Source organism: Solea senegalensis, linkage group LG4, assembly GCF_019176455.1.
Source record: "Solea senegalensis isolate Sse05_10M linkage group LG4, IFAPA_SoseM_1, whole genome shotgun sequence".
Taxonomy (NCBI): Eukaryota; Metazoa; Chordata; class Actinopteri; order Pleuronectiformes; family Soleidae; genus Solea; species Solea senegalensis.
This window is the reverse complement of record NC_058024.1, coordinates 9,265,955-9,285,417: the sequence shown is the minus strand read 5'-3', so window position 1 is coordinate 9,285,417 and position 19,463 is coordinate 9,265,955. Positions and strand designations below refer to the sequence as shown.

General features: G+C 40.1%; 2 protein-coding genes across 2 annotated transcripts in view; both read left to right on the top strand.

Annotated features, from left to right (window-relative positions):
• The first annotated feature begins 675 nt into the window (after positions 1-675).
• Positions 676-4,997, top strand: tmem167b (transmembrane protein 167B). The gene is made up of 3 exons (XM_044023032.1): positions 676-825; positions 2,145-2,276; positions 3,340-4,997. The coding sequence occupies exons 1-3, from the start codon at positions 816-818 to the stop codon at positions 3,420-3,422; spliced, it is 225 nt and encodes a 74-aa protein (XP_043878967.1). The 5' UTR covers positions 676-815; the 3' UTR covers positions 3,423-4,997.
• Positions 4,998-5,859: 862 nt separating this feature from the next.
• The window catches only part of mapk14b (mitogen-activated protein kinase 14b), a 28,038-nt gene continuing 14,434 nt past the window's right edge, over positions 5,860-19,463 (top strand). Inside the window, exons 1-2 of the mRNA XM_044023031.1 lie at positions 5,860-6,348; positions 18,248-18,377. Coding sequence (XP_043878966.1) covers positions 6,230-6,348; positions 18,248-18,377 — 249 coding nt within the window. The 5' untranslated portion in view covers positions 5,860-6,229. The remainder of the gene's footprint in view (positions 6,349-18,247; positions 18,378-19,463) is intronic.

Sequence of the window (19,463 nt, the reverse complement as noted above, 5' to 3'; positions counted from 1 at the left end):
GTATTCTTTTATTTATGTATTCATTATATATATATATATATATATATATATATATATATATATATATATATATATATATATATATATATATATATACATATATAATTAATATATAATGACTATCTTACATTCATTTATTTCATGCAGTTCTATACTTTATTCTTTTATTTGTTCACTCATTTATTTATCCCTGGATTCATTCATTAATTCATACATTCATACATATATATTACATTAATAATATGTCATTTATCATCCCATATTGGGAAAGTGCTTTCACTCCACACACTTCATTCGATTGTGATCAAGTGGGGTGGAGTGGCTCAGTGGTTAAGACCAGTACCCTGTGTGCAAAAGACATCATGGTTGCAATGGTTGCAAGTTTGACTCCACCCCTGGATGATTGTACTCAATTCCATTGTAATTTGCTTTGGATAAAAGTGTCTGCTAAATGATATGTAATGATTGCAGTTAAGTCCTTAATACAGACTCATAGTCTATTAAATGATATGTATGTACACATATATATATATCATAATTTATTGAAAATTAAAAAAAATATATATATATAGAAAAATTGAACGACATATCCTATCATAGCCTTTCCTTGTCCAATAGGGGGCGGTAAAACACAGTTCCCCAACAACAAACACAACATTTAAGAGAAGAAGAAGAAGAATGTACGCCTGTGAAAGCGGAACTGTCAACTGACAGATTGTGGGTTGCATCGTTTCTCTACTTTATACGCCATGATGGACTTTTAAGTTAAAGAAACCCGGGTCATATAACATCGTCGAAGAGAGAAAGCTGCGAACATGACCAATGGTAGGTGAACGGTATGGTTAAACCCGCTGACAGAGCCGTAAGTCACGTAAGTTAGACTACTTCTAGCCACGGAGGCTAAAGCTAGGTTAGCTGTAGACGTGGCCCCAATCGGCACTGTCAAGTTTGTTAGCATTAAAAACAGATTTTTCGTCTTCAATATCTTCACCCATGTCTCGTCGCTTCTTTATTACAGTTGCAGACCCGCTGAACTATTTCCCCGCATTGCTGTCAAACCGTATGTTTGTGTTAAAACCACTCAGTGCTGGAAACGCCGTGTTTTGTGTAGCTACATGCTAAGTAGCATTGGGCAGCTAAATCGAATTATTCAGGTAGCTATAGTTGGACCACGACATTCCACGCACAATGTGTCAGCATTTTACTCACTCTGGTCCTTAAAGCTTCTTTTCTGTGCTCGTCCACTTCTTATCATGGCAGCAAGAATGACAGTTATTAACGTAACTGCAGCTGTTGGTCAGGAATTCAACAAATCAATGAGTAGTAATCATAAACAAAATTAACGTGATCTAAAATTCACCTTTCACAACACAGTTAAAAAGTGCTGTACAATAATTGATGTCAACAACAGTAAAACAACAATGAAAATTGAAAAACAAATACAAACACTGAGGGAACAAGTAAGTTTAGAGTAGGTCTGAGCAATAGTTTAATAATTAAAATTGTTATACATTGTGTAAGCTTAGTTTGAGATGCAACACATAAATGATACTAAATGTTTTGCCTCATATTTGTTAAATGGTTATAAATATTAAAATCAAGAGTGGGTTCTTCAACTTCACTCTTCACTCAGGAGCAAAACTTAATCTGTAATTAGCAGACTTATTTTCCTTATTATATAAGGTATTGACAAATAGGAAACTTTTTTTAACGTTATAATGTTTCCCAGCTCTGGATTGATGCAGTAGATAAGTGGAGTAACATCAACAGCAACATAACTGGATTGTATTGCTTGTACAAATAAAGTTAGTTTTTATTAATCCCCTTAGGGAAAGTATTCCTCTGCATTTTGACCCATCCTAGAATTAGGAGCAGTGGGCTGCCACACTGAGTGGCGCCCGGGGAGCATTGGGGGTTGGGTACCTTGCTCAGGGGTACCCCAGCCCTCTTTGGCCGGGTGGGGATTTGAACCGGCGACCCTCGGCGACCCTCCGGTTACAAGTCAAGTTCCCTTTCCCCTTGGCCACAGGCTGCCCCCGATCTTAATGATCTTATACGCTTAAGATTATGTATTATAAATAAATAAACAAACATGCAGCTTACAGTCATGTATTCTGTGAATGTGATCCTCCTCTCTTTTGTAGTGTACTCTTTCGATGGCATCCTGGTGTTTGGCCTGCTGTTCATATGCACGTGTGCCTACCTCAAAAAGGTGCCTCGCCTCAACAGCTGGCTGCTGTCAGAGAAGAAAGGAGTCTGGGGCGTCTTCTATAAAGGTAAATGTGTGAATTAGAACCACATGCTGATCCACGACATAACATATGCCTACACAATATAAATCTAAGGGTATCTTCACATCAGCCTTGTTTAGTTTGGTTAAATTTAACCCTGGTGCATTTACTGGGTGTGAATGTGAGCAGTTCATCACCGGTGTGAAATCTACCTGCGCCTTACATGGGAAGCATAGTATTATGGTATGGAGTAGTATGGAGAAGCCTCTTTCAAGAGCTGCAGATCTTGCAACTAGTGCACTAAGTTGATCATTGTCAGGAGTATCCTGAGCTGCAGGTGTTGCCCTCATCCAGAGAATTCTAGCTTGTTAAATGTGCTATCCTACCTGTGGAGGAGAAGGAGGAGTTGGGGCCTCACGGTATCAGTCTCCTGCCTCTGTTCAGTGGTTCAACTCTCAGTTCTCTCCGCTCCTCAAATGTGGATAAGAATATGGAGGCTGTCCACTACGCCCGCCTACCAGCCACCTGCCAGCCTTCGGGATTCTGCTCATCACCAGTGCAGCAGGGCAGATGAACATTAACCCATAGATGATGTAGAAAATGAGAGGGATTCGTCTTTATACCAGTTAACATATTTGACCAATAGCTGAGCTGTACTTCTGATGACATTACTTGACATTTACTTGTTGTTTACAATTTAAAGTGTGTTTGACATTTGGCTTTGAGAACATGAACTGAACCAGCTGAAAAATTAAAAAATCCCTGCCAATGAAGGGGTCCCTGCCAATGAAGGGGACTATTAGGTGTTATGTTAATATATTCAGCCTATTTTCATTTTAGTACATGTTTAGTATTACATATTTTTTGAGTTTTGAAGTAAGAGAAAGAAATTATTCAAACTGAATATTTTAAGACATTTGAGAACATCATCATTGCAAGGTTTTGTAAACACTGATCAACCTTTTCTTATATTGTATGGACCAAATATCTATTTGATGAATAGAGAAAGTAATCCACAATTTAATAATTTGTTAAAATTAACATTTGTTTTTATTTTCCTGCAGTTTTTTTTAATCATTCTCTTGATCCTCCTGTATTTTTTTCCCAGCTGCAGTAATTGGGACGCGGCTTCACATTGCCGTGGCGATTTCCTGTGTTGTTATGGGTTTCTACGTCGTCTTCCTGAAATGACCAAGGCAGACTGGACTTCAAAGGACTGTACGGGTGCAGGATGGGGATGAACTCATCATTACATCAGTGGTCATGTGAATATCCGTGATGCAGAGACTCTTCCAGGATTAAATGACTGATGAAACCTCATTTCCCTGTGGACCCATGTGGAATAACAGCCAGGGCTGCCCCCTTCTGGTGACTGGGTACATAACTCCCTTTCTTTAATAATGTACAGTATGTGCACTACAGACATGAAGGGTATCCGGTGATGATAGAGAAGAGAACCTGTTTGGTCACATGGTATCATTCTGTTGTCGGGTAACATTGTTGTCTCTATCCACACCCCATGATTATTTATACTGAAGGATGCTGAATAGAATTGCAGTGTATGCATAGTACTGTGTACCTGTACATAACCTGAAATGTATCTAGCTGTATATATTTGGAAGAGGTGTGACCAATAACCAGATATCCAACAGAAAATCACCAATCTCTTCTAGCACCCACTTTTATTGTGTGTCACATCTTGTGTCAAAGGTGGAGGGTTACCACAAACAGAGCTAATATATAAAGATGTTCTTGTATACACTATATTTCACTGTTTAGGAGTTATTAACTTTTCTTAACAGTGCTGTGTAATGGCATCTCCTACCTTTTTTGGGTTTGAAATACACATTTTTTCACTGGTGTGTTTTGTACTTATGTCAAATTCTAAAAAGATTATGAAAGTCATAAATTAATTCATTAGGGCTGGGTCATACCTGGCGCAGTCCGCGGAGAGCGGCTTTGCATTTCCATTCAGTCTGGTGCCCCACATGTGTTTACTCGAGCCTTATTCACACAGAAACTGAACTTTTTTTTCATTCTTAAAGTTAGCCGTCACAAAATCCCCAAAACAACTTTAAACACTGTAGCATATATGCCAGGCCTGTATGTGGTGCTGTAATGCCACAGAAATACACTAAACACAGGAAGATGAAGGCAACAATGATGGCGATAGCGACAGCAAATTCAAGATTAAGAGGAAGGCGTCTCTAAATCTCACGTTCCATTCCAGTAGCGGCAATTTCTCACCAGGAAATCACCCACATTCGTGTTTCCTCGTGTTCAATGAGCACTGAGTACTGGCGGACTTCCTTTTATAACCTCAAGCATGTCTTCTTTGAAATCTCTTTTGACTGACTGAAACAAGTTAGTACCACCAACTTGACTTGAAAGGTTTGAGCTACACAGTGCGTAAACTGGAGGTGTGCATATACGTGTCCATGTATAGAACAAATCAGGTTTGTGGTACAGACTGGATTTTTCAGTATACACTGTCCAAAGTGGACATACGATCCCCTCATGGACATCTGCACACATGCGGACACGTAAAGTATGACCTGAGACAAGAGAAGAGTAAATAGGTATATTTCAACATGTGAAAACTGGACAACTGTATCTGACATGTTTGAAGATGTAAATGCTATAAAAGAGATGATGCTTCTCTACTGTTACTGTGTTTAATTCTGCCACCTTACTTTTTTTTATATATATATTTGTTTTGGAAGGGTTAGGGGTGCAATGCAATTTTGAGTAAACTGATCAAACAGGTTTTGTCTTCTTTTTTTGTTTTTGAGTTCCAGTGCTTAAAATAAATAAGACCTGTATATTCATAAATTGGGGGTAATTAGGAAAATGTCTCCTAATTCAATGTCTAATGTATGAACATAACATTCAGACCTGCAACTAAATTAATAGTTAACTATTTTAAAAAATCTGTTTTGGGTGTTTTTTTTTTTCAATAATTAAAACATGTTTCTCATATTTTCTAGCTTCTCAAATGTGAATATTTCCTTGGCTTCTTTGCTCCCCATAAAGAAATCTCAATTGTTTTGGTTTGTGGACAAAAGACATTTGAGAATTGGGGGAACATTTATCAACATTTTATGGACCAAACAACTACTCAGCTAATCTAGAAAATAATCTACAGATCAATCGATTATGAAAATAAAACATATTTAAGATAACTATTATGAACATAGTTTGCTGGCAAATAAAAAAAGGGTTGGGTTATTTAACCATTAACTATTAATTTAACCATTAACCATTAACTTACAAAATGTTTTTTTTGTAAAAAAAACAAAACCTAAAATGATTTTTAAAAAACGAATTTGCATGAGGGTTGTGAGGGGAGTTTTTGCAGTGTTTAATGATATTTTTCATACATGATTCATACATAATCAAATCATGTTCATAGTCAAATCACCCTCGAAGTTTTGAATAACCTTATTGTAGTTTCGATTAAAATATAGAGTTTTCCAATGTATTGTGTGTGTGGAGCAAGGAAAACCCCTGTTTGACATCAGCGACTCAGCTATCGCGATACAATCGGTTTTAGGTTTGGGGAGCGCGCATCACAGCGTGAACTCTCACGTTTCTGTACGTACGCCCTGGCGGAGAGAGGTAGAGAGAGAGAGAGAGAGAGGGAGCAGAGAACAGAGAACAGAGAACAGACCAGGGAGAAACGTCCAGTCGATGCCAGTCCACCCTGAGCTTCCTTAGCAGAGAGTTCTCGTGGAGGAAGTTGTGTCCAGACGTGCACGTAGAGGTGGAGATAGTTTCAACTTTTCTCGGCACAACTGCACAGACTTTGCACGACGAGGCGGTTTTACACGAGTGCGAATCGGGACAGTGTCCGATAAAGAGTTGCAGCAGCGAGGAACCACCTCCACCAGCAGCACCAGGTCCACGTCGTGCCGGAGAAGAAGAGGAGGTGAAGAAGGAGGAGGATAGAAGTTTCCGCTGTTTTGTTTTGTCACCGCGGAGCTGGTGAATCCGCAGGAATGTCGCAGATGGAGAGACCCGCTTTCTACCGACAGGAGCTCAACAAAACCGTGTGGGAGGTTCCGGAGCGATATCAGAACCTTTCTCCTGTGGGCTCCGGCGCGTACGGATCCGTGTGGTAAGCAGTTGTTGCAGAGAGAACACACTCACACACTCTCGTAAACACACACATACACATACACACACAGTGGTTCCCACTACCCACGGAGGCCCGTCACAGCTGCCTCCCCGCGGGCTGCTCCTGCTGCTGCTTATCGTCCACTGAAGTACGTGGAGAAAATATCACTTCAAGATCATATCTTTTTGTTTACATTTTCGCACTCGCACTGAAGTAACTTCACGGCGAACACGCATTCGGCTTGGCTCGCATTCTTTCGGCGGGCTTCGGCTGAGGTTTTGTTGTTGTTGTTGTTTTGTGCACATTTTTGTGTCTCTTCTTTTTTTTTCATGCGTCCTGTCCTGTTAATACATGCAGCCACAAACACAGTGGCAGCTTCGGCACAGAGTCTGTAACTGTGTGCACATCCGCAGCGTTGAATGTGCAGAGGAACCTCTTGTTCTTTTACCACTGTTTTATCAGTGGAGAGTGAAGTGGTTGGTGGGGAGTGTGGCATGTCCACGCTTGCAACATCAGCATCTGTGAATCTGGAACTGGAACAATCGCCTTCCCCTGGAAGAGCATTATTGTTTCCCTCTGTTTCACTAACCCGAGTATAGTATGCATTATGCATGTTGTAGCTGGGTGCAGCCTTGCAGAGAACCAGAAGGTCACGTGGCTTTCCAGAAAGTAGGCCCCTCTCTTTCTCTCGTGCATAGTAGAAGCTTTTCTATGGGAGGGAGGGAGCTCATCCATCCAGTGATGATGATGACTCCACTATGATGTCACCCTTTCTCCGGTTGTGGTGCCCATGACTCACAGTCCCGAGGTTTAGTATAGTGGCCTGAGCCTGTGACGCCTTTTTAGTCACTGCAAAGTCCTGAAGGACACCATCACCACATCAGTTCAAATCTGACCCTCATTCTACACCTGTTTTTTATACCTCTTTAGGAACTTCTCTGGCATATACACTGACTTTGTGTGCGCCTGTAGCCCTCATGGAGATCAAAACCTGGTCCCAATGTGGCAGAAACTTATTTCTGAGGAACTGGCCTTATTCACATCTTTGTAATTTTTAAAATGCTTTCCGTAAACAATGCCTTGTTTTCGCACAAAAACTCCCCAAACGACAGAGAAGATGTTGAGCATGAATGAACTCAAGTGATTTTGAGGAAGACAAAACCTTTAGCTTATAAGGTAGGAGCTGCAGTCAAATTTTGGTAAGTGCAAAAGAACATTTTATTGATTGTGTTGGCCTTTTAAGGCCAATTAGTTGGCCTCTTAGTTGTATTCTAACTAAGTAAAATGGACTGGGTGAGCGATAATCTGTCAACTGGTGATGGTTAGTGTTAGGGATGAAAGGAATTTAAGTATCTTAACAAGAATATAATTGAAGTACGGATGCACCAGTATGGTCTTCTTTTGTCCGGCCTGTCCAGAGGTTCTTCTACATATCTAGGTTGTACTGAGTGTTTATTTTAGTTGCCTTTCTATAATTTGTACCAGTCTGGTCATTCTCCTCCGACCTCTGGCGTCAACCAGACATTTTTTGCCAGAGAAACTTCTGTTCACTGGATATTTTCTCCTTTTTTTGGACCATTCTGTATGAATGCTAGATATGGTTGTGCATAAAAATCCCAGAAGATCAGTGGTTTCTGAAATACTCCGCAACTACAGCAACAACCACGTCACGGTCAAAGTCCTGACATTCAAATTAAACATTTTTATTGCTTCTAATAAATTGTCTGACAGCAAAGTCAGAAGAGCAAAGTGTCAACACATCCCTGCAGAACATACAGAATCTGTTAAGTATATGGACAGAATGAAATGCTTCATGTCTGTGAGTCTGCAGACCCTCTGTAGCAGAACCCTTTGACTCAGGGTTAGGTCATGCTCGATGTCGGGCTCGGGATTGCATGACGTACATTTTGCTGTTGGCCCATGTCTGCGTTGGTCTGTGTAAACTGTACACGAAACTAGAACATGCGTGAACTAGAACTAGAAAAAGTGGAAAAGCGCCAATAGTCTAATTGGTGTTGCGCTCTTGTTTTGATCAAAAAAGAGACATCAAAGAGGACCGTAACCATGGATACTTGCTTGAGGTTATGTGTGGGGCTCCGCTGGTACCCACACCACTCAACAAGTACAAGGGCAGACAAATAGTGGCCGTAAACAGTGGCTACTGGAACGGAATGTGAGATTGAACGTGCACGCGTGGACTGAACCCGGCACGAAATGTGTAGCGACTCTGTAAGGACACAAAAGCTGGAACATTTGGCCAGGCCCTAAATAACCACGCAGCACCTACTACTCCAGCGTGTCTGTGTTGTCATTCAGCCGGTCACCTGCTCTCAGTCCCCAGACAGCCAGAGACCTTTGTTGTTGCTGCCATGATGCTCGTCAGGCTCTCGACTTGAAGTCTCGCCAGTTATGAAGAGCATGCACTCTGTGTTTTTGAAAAAAAAGAAGCAACAACAACTGCTTTCTCCTTAGTTCTGACATGTGGTGTATTTTTTTTAAATGGCACACTTGGAGAACATCCAGGGTCAGTGTGTGGAAGGAAGGAATTTACAGGGAATGTTGTTGATGGCGGTTTACTGTGTGGACGAGAGCCTTGTGTTCTATAACTAAGCCAAAACACGCATGCAACACACACAGTATTTGTATTGCATGTGTATGAGGGCAGCAACTTAAAATTATTAAGTTCATAACCGATTATTTTGTCTGTTAATGGATTGTTTTTTGGTCCATAAAATGTCAGAAAGTGTTGATCGGTGTTTCTCAAACCTTGAAATGATTATGTTATGAAATGTCTTGTTTTATCTGCAAACAAAGTGATTCTGTTTTAATTATTTCTTTGTTATGTGGAGAAAGTATTCACATTTAAGAAGCTGAAAAATCAGAAAGCTTATATTTAACTATTAAAAAATCACTCAAACCAGTTATCAAAATAGTTGACGATTAATGAATATTTGATCAATTATTGATTAATCATTGATGCCCTAATGTGTATATCTTATTTTTCTCTGTAATACTACATTTTAGGCTCAAATATGCTTTACAGCAGGTGTGTTCTAACGTTTTTTAATGAGGGCCAGATTTGATAATGTGAAGATTTCCGGGGTCCAATGATCCCTTCAGACCTGTTTTTTTAAAGTAAACTTTGCATACAAATGCACTGTTTTATAATAATTGCATTTTTAAATGGCAATGTAACCAAATCTAAGCCACGCAGGAGTGAAAAAATGAGTAAACTCTGCCTTTCTGGGACTCTGGTTTCTAAACACAACTCCTTGCACTATAAAACCAAAGCTGTGGACTTTGGACATGCAAGAAAATACACATAATCTCGCACGCACACAAATGAAATGTCCTGCAGTTTTCATAAATGGACAGTGGTTCTGAAGAGGAGGTGAGTTTTGAATGTGAGGAGGTCAATGCAGTCACAGATGTGTTTGAGGAGAACGTTCCAGAGGGAGAGGGCAGATATAGAGGAAGCTCTGTCGCCCCAGGTCCTGTGTGCGTGTGCTTGTGTGCGATCGAGAGAAGGTTGGCGTCAGATGAACGGAGGATTCATGAGGGGGCGTTGTATCGGAGCAGGTCAGTGAGGTAAAGCACTGTGCAAAAGTCTCAGGGCAGCAGCAGCTTTGTGGTGTTGGCATTTGGATTAGAATGATGTGACTGAAAGTTGGTCTTATGTGTCGGCAACGGTTAACTCATACAAAGTGTATGTTGGGCTCAATCGCGTCGTTGAATAAACCTGGAGTAATGGACCTTTTTCACTGCACATATTTGCACAAAATGACACTTTACTATTTTGTGCCACAAATAAGGTTTGTCTGTTGTATTTTAACATTATCTTTTTTTATTTTTATTTTTTTTTTAGCACAGGAAGTGCACAAGAAATGACAGCAGAAACGTCTTGTTTTATTTGAAATAGTAGAGCAAACTAAGGCTTTAATCGAGTACTTGTTTGGTGTGAAAAAAACCTTATTAATGGATTATCAAAAGGTTTGATGGCGAGGATGAATTTAGTTGATGGATTCATTGTTGCAGCAATAGAGCAAACACAGGTTTTTATTAGTACACTGAATCTGGGTTTCACTCCAGATGTAAGAGACACTTTTTAAAAGCTGCAGACATGTTTCCCAAATTTCCTGGATATGTTGCAATAAAGTGAAACAATAAATTAGCATTGCCAAAACATTGAAGTTGAATGATGCCTCAGGACTTTTGCACAGTACTGTAGGTCTTGGTGAAATCAACACAGGCCAATAAAATCTTTCACAAGTCATTATTAAGCCATTTAATAACCATTTTTTTAGAGTGTTTCCAACAACACACTGGATTCATTAAAACTGTTAGTGACAACCATAACTCCGAGCTTCATTAGAAATATGAAAAGTACATCACGACAGTGTTATTTTTTTGTTTGGGCAACAGTTAAATTGAGCAAGTTCAGAGCACAAACTGTTCCCTGTGCACAGTCACGGCAGCTGCACATGCATTTCCTCACCAGTTAGTCTCGGCTATGAAGTCGCCTGCTTTATATTGTTGCGTATATATGTTTATGTTTTACATGCAGCTTGAGATGTTGATGGGCCTTGTAAAATGAGGCTAATCTGGTTAAGAGGTGTGGTGTGGCTGTGGTTAAGCTCTGGCTGACGCGCCCGTTGTTAACCTCAGAGAAATGTGCACTGACCTGTGAGCTCGGCAAACAAACCAGAGAGTGAAGCTCGAAAGCAGCAATTTCTTTTCATGACTTCACCTCCAGCAGTTCAGTCATGTGCGGAACATGACTGAATGCATTTGTGCCGTCAGAGGAGTGAAAGCATTCATTTTGGTATTAAGTTAGGGATCAGGCTTTTGAGCCTTAAACATCACCATGAGCACTGTTGGATCAGACTAGAGCTGCAACTAACGGTTATTTTCATAATTGATTCATCTGTCGATTATTTCCTCGATAAATCGAGTAATCGTTTGGTCCATAAGATGTCAGAAAGCGTTAGAAAATGTTCATCAGTGTTTGTCAAACCTGTAAATGATGATGTCCTCAAATGTCTCGTTTGGTCCACAAACCAAAATGATTCAGTTTTAATGATTTCTTTGTTATATGGCGCCAAGAAATGAAGAAACCGATGCATCGAGTGATTGTTTCAGCTCTAGATCAGACTACTCGATGGTCACCATGTCAGATTATCTATCTTGTCGTGTCTTGTTCTGGGGATTAGGAAGTATGACCCCCAACCAATCGCTACTCCCCGCTATTTCTCGGCAGCATTATTGTACAGCAACTTTGTCGTGGCGTGAGGAGACGTCAAAGAGACAGACGTTTTTGTAGTGGTGTCACGATCTCGATTGTACATCGAATATTGATCGAAACGACGTCACGATCACGACCTCTGAAAGCAAAGGTGGGATTGAGGATTGAACCACGCCCCCACTGTGACGTCTACAGACTGATTCTTTAAACAAACAAATCTTGATCTTCTTTTATCGGTAGAAAAAAAAATTACAGAATTACAGAAAGGCGTGCACACACAGTGTGCACATGTTTTGGTAATGAGCAAGTGACATGTTTATCCAAGATAAACATTTTTCCTGTCAACCTGTTTTTTGTCATATTATAAGCTACAGATGGTAACTGGAGTTATTCATATCCTCCATGCTGACATTTTCCCTTTCAAGCTCATACTTTTTTGTACATGAAAATACATATTATATTGTCATAAGTTATGTTTCCACTGCAGGAACTAGTGCAGGGAACTAGGGACATTCCTGGTACTTTTCCAATGCAGGAACCTGGAACTAAATGTGCCAGGTAGATTTTTTTTTTGACTCCAAAATCCTTTCAGTTAATGATCGATCTCCACAATCCAACAGTTCCTGTGTTCTTCTTCACTTTGTTACTAGAGCTTCCTTGGTTATTAACCGATTACTAATTGTATATTAATTAACTAATTGTCATATAATTATAATTCTATAAATAATTATAACTGTGAACTGCTTTTAGGCTATCGATTTGAGTGTTGTTGTTTTTCTTTCATTTTCCAGTGAATGAAAGAATACTGTTGTGGCTGTAACTCATTCACATGAATAACCTTGCTTGGTCTTTTCCTGTGTAGGAATCTTAAAGTAGGACTTTAAAGTTCCTTGGAACTGTCCTGTGGAAACAAGCCCATGTTGTGTTTTCAGAAACACCTTCACAGTTTAATGTTGCAGTTTGCAGCCATCAATCTACACTCTACAGCCTGTTAAGACGAAACAAAAGCAATATTTTAGTGTTTTTTTTTTTTTTACAAATGTATAATTAAACTAGCCTAACTTTTACCTTTTTTACATGTCGTCATTCAATCACAATTATACCCTGGCATTATCAGATTGCGTTCTCTGGGCCGTGAGCAGAACTGCCAGGATCTCGTTAAACTGGAAGATGGAGTTTGCTTTAATTAGTAGCTCTGTTAGCGGAGCAGATTGGGCAAATGTGTGTGTTTTTATATGCCCTGTAATACATTTATGACAAGTGCTGTGCGAAGGTGCTGACGTTATTATTGCCTCCGCTCGGGTTATCTTGCTAGCACTAAGGTCACAATGATTGTTCGAGTGATCATTTTATAAGAACAGGCTGCTGCCATTTGCACAGAGATTATTAAACCTCATTTACCTTATGAACAAGTCACTGTGTGCCTGAACTGAAGATTGAGGCCTTTTTTGTTCTTGGAAACACACAGCCCCCAGAAATGTGAAGCACACAAATCAAATAGATACCTGTATTTACTGTAATCTTCAAGACAAGACAGAAGAGCGAGACCTGGAGCAGAAATACAACTGGATCAAGTTATAAGTTTAGACAAGACAGTTCTGAATCAGTTATGACATGTTATTAGAACTAGAGTGTCATTTATACAAGCAGCAGCACATATGCATACATAGACTTTATGCACTTTGTTCTCTATGTGGGGAATAAATAGCAAAATCCTGCACTTTTTACTTTTCACGGACGCTTTGTTTTCTTCAATTGGACAGATATCGATGAAGATGATTGTCTTGCACTATATTGATTTTCACAGAATCGTTGTAGGTTTTTTGATTTCATTGTTATCGTGGAGGGTGTATGGCATATTGCATCGTGACGTATCCTGTGATTCCCATCCCTAGTAATGGGAGTAATAGTAACAGTGATCTGTTTCATTTTTATTAATAATCGATTTAAAAATGCCGTGTAATGCTGGTTTTATGAAAGCAAAGAAAAGTGAAGCTCATTGTATGGAGGAAAAGTGCTCTCCAGAGTTTCTGATGGGTTTCCAGGTGACACATCAAAATAGCTTATTGACTCATTTCTTTGCAAATCACACTTTCTTAAAATGAAACCGCAAGGGCTGTACTTTGTGTTTGCCAAGATTATACAGTGCCAGTCAGGAGGACAACACAAAGCACATCACTGTTTCTGTGGCTCGGCCTGCAACTCATCATAGGTTTTACTCTTTCGTCTTGCCTCTTCCACTCTGCTGAATCTGGTTTGTTTAATTTGTGAACATAAGTTAATTAATTGCAAGTAGGACACGGAGAAGACCGTCTGCACACATGTCTCAACAAGTCACATACTGTATACATTTGCATGCACGCTCGCTCTGTTCGTCCCACATGCCTGATGATCACGGCTTCCCCAGCCCTGTTTTTTTACTGCCCACATCTTTATGGCTGTTTGTTATTGCACTTCCATTTATTACAGACTTTTTTTTTGTTGGGTGGTGTATGCTTAGCGCCGCTCTGTTTGTCCTGCAGCTTAGCAGCCGTTTAAAAAAAGACGGCGTGCATGTGTCTTTGTTTTGTTTGTCAGCCTTTGGTGAACTCTGTGTTCTCTAAGGCAGGGCTTACCCTCACGAATGACACGTGGAAAAGTTGCTCTGCAAGTCGGGAACACAAGAGAACATTGGGCGTGGGAGATTATCGCCAACGTTCTATAGAAGTGATCGCTGCTTATCTTGATTGTAGACGCATGCCTCTCGGGACCACAACATGGTCATGAACAAGGCTTCTCTCTCCAGGCGACAACTGGGGAAATTATGCTAACTATGTAAAGAAGCGCACAGTCACCTGCATAGAAAAGGTAAACGCGTGTCAGTTTGTGAGATGGATTTAGAGGAAATGATTGTCCTCTCCTCCTGAAACAAGGAATAGTGACATTGCCTTGAGCTCAAGTCATTGTGGTCAGGGTTTAGGGATCTTCAGTCGCCCAGTTTCAGTGTGTGTTGCAAGACGCAGTTTTGTGAAAAGAGAAAGAAAACCCCTTTATTTTAAGTGTACAGCCCCCACACACAGTGAGGGGAAATGATATATCTGTACTAAACTTTGCACAATCAACATTTTGCAACTTCAGTGATTGACCTGGAAGGAATGTGGTTTATTGTAAGTGGCTTGTGTTCTCTCACAGTACAGGAAATGCAGCAATCTCAGTGAGGCAAGGCCCTCTCTCTCACACTCTCTCTTTCTCTCTCTCTCTCTCTCTCCCTCTCTATCTCCCTGTCTCTCTCCCCCCCTGCTGTCTTTTGTGACACTGTTCATATGAGGCATTATTGTGCAGCGAGTACAGCAGGAGCTGGTTTCACGCTCATGTTGCTCTTTCTGTTTTTGTTTTTTTTGCCACGCCTGTTCTTGTTGTGTGCTTCTTGTTTTTTCTTCTTCCAAAACACTCTCTCTCACTTTTTAAAGGGAGTGACACTTGCTGTTACACCATCATAATGAAGTGAATCCAGTAATGCGTGAAACCAGAGGAAGCATTCAAGCCACACTTGATCCCGATCAGGTTGTTGTTGTTTCTGGCAAATAATATCAGATGAATTAAGTTTGTGGCATTTGCCTTGACCATCTGTGACAAACCGATGTGGCGTTATTTCAGTTCAAATCTATCAGAGCTTCCTCCAGTTGTCAGGGTTTGTTCGCGGCACGGCGGCACAGTGCTTAGTAGTGGTTTGCACGTTGCCTCACTGCTACTGCAAAATATTAGAAGAAATAATTATTTATCCCTTGGGGAGCCTTGGAATGCCCCCTTGCATCTCAGCATCTCCCCTGCTCTGGCCCTCAGACTAATGGAGGTGAGCAAGATGTATCATCGGAAGAGAATATCACAATTAGGGCTGCAACTAACGATTATTCTCTCGATAACTTGTCAGCTCTAGAAAATGACAGTTAATGTTGGATATGATGATGTTCTCAAATGTCTTCTTATGTCTACAACCCAAAATGATTCAGTTTTAATGATTTCTGGAGCAAAGAAACCAGAAAATATTCACATTTAAGAAGCTGAAAAATCAGAAAACTTGTCTTACTAATGAAAAAAACCCTCAAACGAATCACGGTGAAAGTCTTTGACTTTTTACTTGAATGCTAAGGTTGTTTCATGACATAAACCATTAAAATCTCTTACTTTTTTTTAAAGGCCACATAGACCAGAAGCTCCAATTAACGCTGCGTTTGTGTGTTTGTATCTGCGTCATTACCTCGTTTATGAAACCCTAAAGTTTCAGAACAAACAGTTCAGTCACTACTGAGAAAATAGTGTTGTATTGTTTTCCTGGGCTCTGCGAAGCGGATCGGCACTTCCTTAATTTGATGTCGTCATCAGAAATCCTCACCACTCCTCTCATCACCGTAGCGTCTCCTGGTGCGGGCACTAGTCCGGGCACATCCGGTTGCATACATTCAACTGCAGAAGAAGAAGAACTACTCTCGTTGTAGCTGCTGAGATGCAGAGCATCCACCGTGCCAGAGGGGGAGCTGTGTATCTGAGAGCTGGCCTACTAATTACGTCACTTCCAGGTACCTGGCCAATCACAGGACAGTGGGAAAGCTCTCGTTGGCTGGCCAATCACAACACAGTCCACATTCTAGGGGTGTGGTTTTGGTCTGAAACAGCGCGGCTGACGAGAGCGTCAGTGAGGAGATATTTTGATCGGCTCGTTTGCAGCGATTAACATGAAAACAAGTTAATATATGTAAGTAGACCTCCATAACTAACATATATGTGTGATACAAGCATTCTATGTGGCCTTTAAAGGATATTAGCTAATACTTTGCCTGTATCACTCTCCCCTAATTACTGGTCGTTCTAAATTGATTAAAACTTGATTTTTGGAAAAAAGTGACAGCCTTGGTGGACGTCCATGCTCATGTGGACATGGAAAGTATGACTCTAAACAGACAGACATGCAGTTGTCATCGGGGTCTTGAACTTTGAATGGAGCTGTAATAACTGATTTTCCGTCCCTCGATGTCCTGTGGACCTGAACATCATGTGCTGAACCAGTTGACAGTCGAGGTTGGGTTACATTGAGACATCCAACAGTCTGGAACATGTAAACAACCTTAACATGTAGAAGAAAAGGCCCAGTGCTGTATAAACGCTGCTTTGTCTGAGCAAATGTTCAATGACCAACTTTATCCAGTAAACAGTTGTCTTAGTCTGCTGTTGTGAACAACACATTCAGTCATGTTCCTCATAATGCTTTAACGCACAGCTCTAAGTGCAGGAAAGTGAAACCAAGAGCTTGGTGTAATGTAATTATTTGCTTTGTTTTACGACCCGTTTCCGCTAAAGTACCTTCTTATCAGTTAAATAGAGGGTTGTCAAAAATTGATACTCAGATTCTAAAGAGAATTGGCATCAGATGAGGAACTCATTTGCAACAGTATATGCACTGCTCTTATTTAACAGGATAACGGTGCGTTTTGTTTCTTTGAAAATCTCAGATGTCTTATCAAATTAATTTGATCGGCAATGAAAATATGATGACGGGTCACCAGAAGAAGCACTGAAAAATGTTTAACATAATAACAAATCTGGATTTTCTTTAGATGTATAAACAATATTTTTCTTGAGTTATTTGGTTTGGTTTTAAGCCATTAAACTGGTTTACTTACCAGCATATACAACTTCTCCCATTGTACTTAAATTCTAGTTGAGTATCACCACAATTTGTGTGATTCATTGTCTGAGTGCTTCACTTTGAAAACAAAAGTCACTCCTCTGCACTACGTCAGACAACTAAGATATTGTCTTGTCATTGATTTTATTGTTTAGATCTGTCAATTGATACCAATGAAAATGGTATCAAGCATTTTCATTTTAAAGTTTTCTTTGTGTTTTGTGACTTGCAACAAAGTTGCACAATAAAAGATTAAAGGTAAAAATAAAGTTAAATCTGTTAAACGGAAGAATGCGTCCAAATAGAGATCCTAAAACACGAATACAGATCAAGGCTACAGGGAAAGACAAACAAAAATTAAATAAAATCAACAATCAAATGACAGATATGCAGTGCAATAAGTCAGAAGACAATCGGTGCAGGAGATTAAAATGAGTTATGAAAGGAACAATTAATGTTTATTTTATTTTCTTAAGCTTGAGAAAAAGAAAATGACTTCTTAATCCTCTTATGAGGATCAAGATAATCAGGCGGCCTGGATTTATTTTGATTCTATGGCTGTGAGTGAGTGCTTCTGTTTTGGTTTCATTGTTGAGTGTCAGGATCGCCGTGTCAGTGAAATAGCGGCTCCATGCTTCTTTGTTATGTGCTCCTCATGAAGTCTCCATGTGACGGAGTTCTTATTTTACACTATTTAACATTTAATAATCGTAATTTGGACACTTGACTCGAGATGCATCTAAGAACTGATATTTTTTCCCCACTACTAATAAAATGTATAGTGTTTGTTTAAGGCCGCCATTTTCAACCGCCAGGTTTTTTACGATAGCCCACAGTAAACAAAGTAAACATCCTTTCTACAATACACTTGGAAGGGAAGGCTGAGGTGAAGAATATTCACCTGCACCAAGGACTTTTACTACATTTTACACACTGTACCTTTAAGTCAAGAGTAAGGATGTGACAATTTTGTTTTGTTTTGTTTTGTTTTCCAGTTCAGCATATGACGTGAAGTCATGCCTGAAGGTGGCGGTGAAGAAGTTGTCTCGACCCTTTCAGTCCATCATCCACGCGAAGAGAACCTACAGAGAGCTGCGGCTGCTCAAACACATGAAGCATGAGAATGTGAGTCCCCTGCAGTGTTCAAACACACACACACACACACACACCTGTACCTCCACCTGCTGGCTGTTGGCCTCCAGCCCCGAGCGAGGCTGCTGCCCTGTGCAAACACGCTGTACTGTATTTGAACTCACACATGAGGTTTGCACGGAGAACACTGACTCCCAGTCACTTATATCATACTGCCCATGTCCCTGTTGCCTTGCAGCATGTGCTTATTTCACTCTGCTCTCAGGAATGTGACTGTGTGTGTGTGTGTGTGTGTGTGTGTGTGTGTGTGTGTGTGTGCGTGTACGCGTGTATGCGTGTATGCGTGTGTGTTGTGTGTGATCACCCATGTCACATAACTGCTGATGGGGAACTACAATGAACTGGAAACTGAAACTAGAACTTGTATTTTGTAAGTTTAGTTGGTTTTGAGTTCCTGGAAAAAAAACATAAAGTCAAACCAACCATTAGAAAGAAGATGGAGAAGGTAATTAAATTAGTTTTGAATACATTTAAAGCCACATAAACTGTGATGAGTGGCCTTGTTTCACTAGGGGTCGACCGATATTGGAGGGTTTTTAAGGGCCGATATGGATACAGATTTTTACTAGTTAATGACAAGTGGTATTTGGAAATGATATGCATTTATAGAAAATGTAAGAAATTGGTCAAAATTAGGATTTTTTTCATCGTTAATTTTTCATTTAAATGCCTTTTAATGTCTATCAATAATTCAACAATTCACTGGGTCGTGGGAGATTTTTTTTGTGTCCCAAAACAAATGCATGCAGAACATGCATGAAATGACATTTTAAACTACTGATTGGCTCATTTGGGTCACGATATTTTCCCATCTTCAAAAAGTTTGGGAAACACTGCTCTACAGTGTTGCTGCATTTTGATGAAATAAAGAGGTTTTATTGTGCGTTATGTAACATCTGTTCTCAGTCTGAAGTACAGGTGAAGTACAGGCTCTCTGTGTTGCTGTGTGGGAGACAGCTGTTGTATGGTGTGCATTACTGAGTGAGTAAGACTAGAAGAGTCTTTGTAGAGGCACAGAAAGTGGAGATTTGCATTGTTAGGTTGACTCGGTAGTTTGCT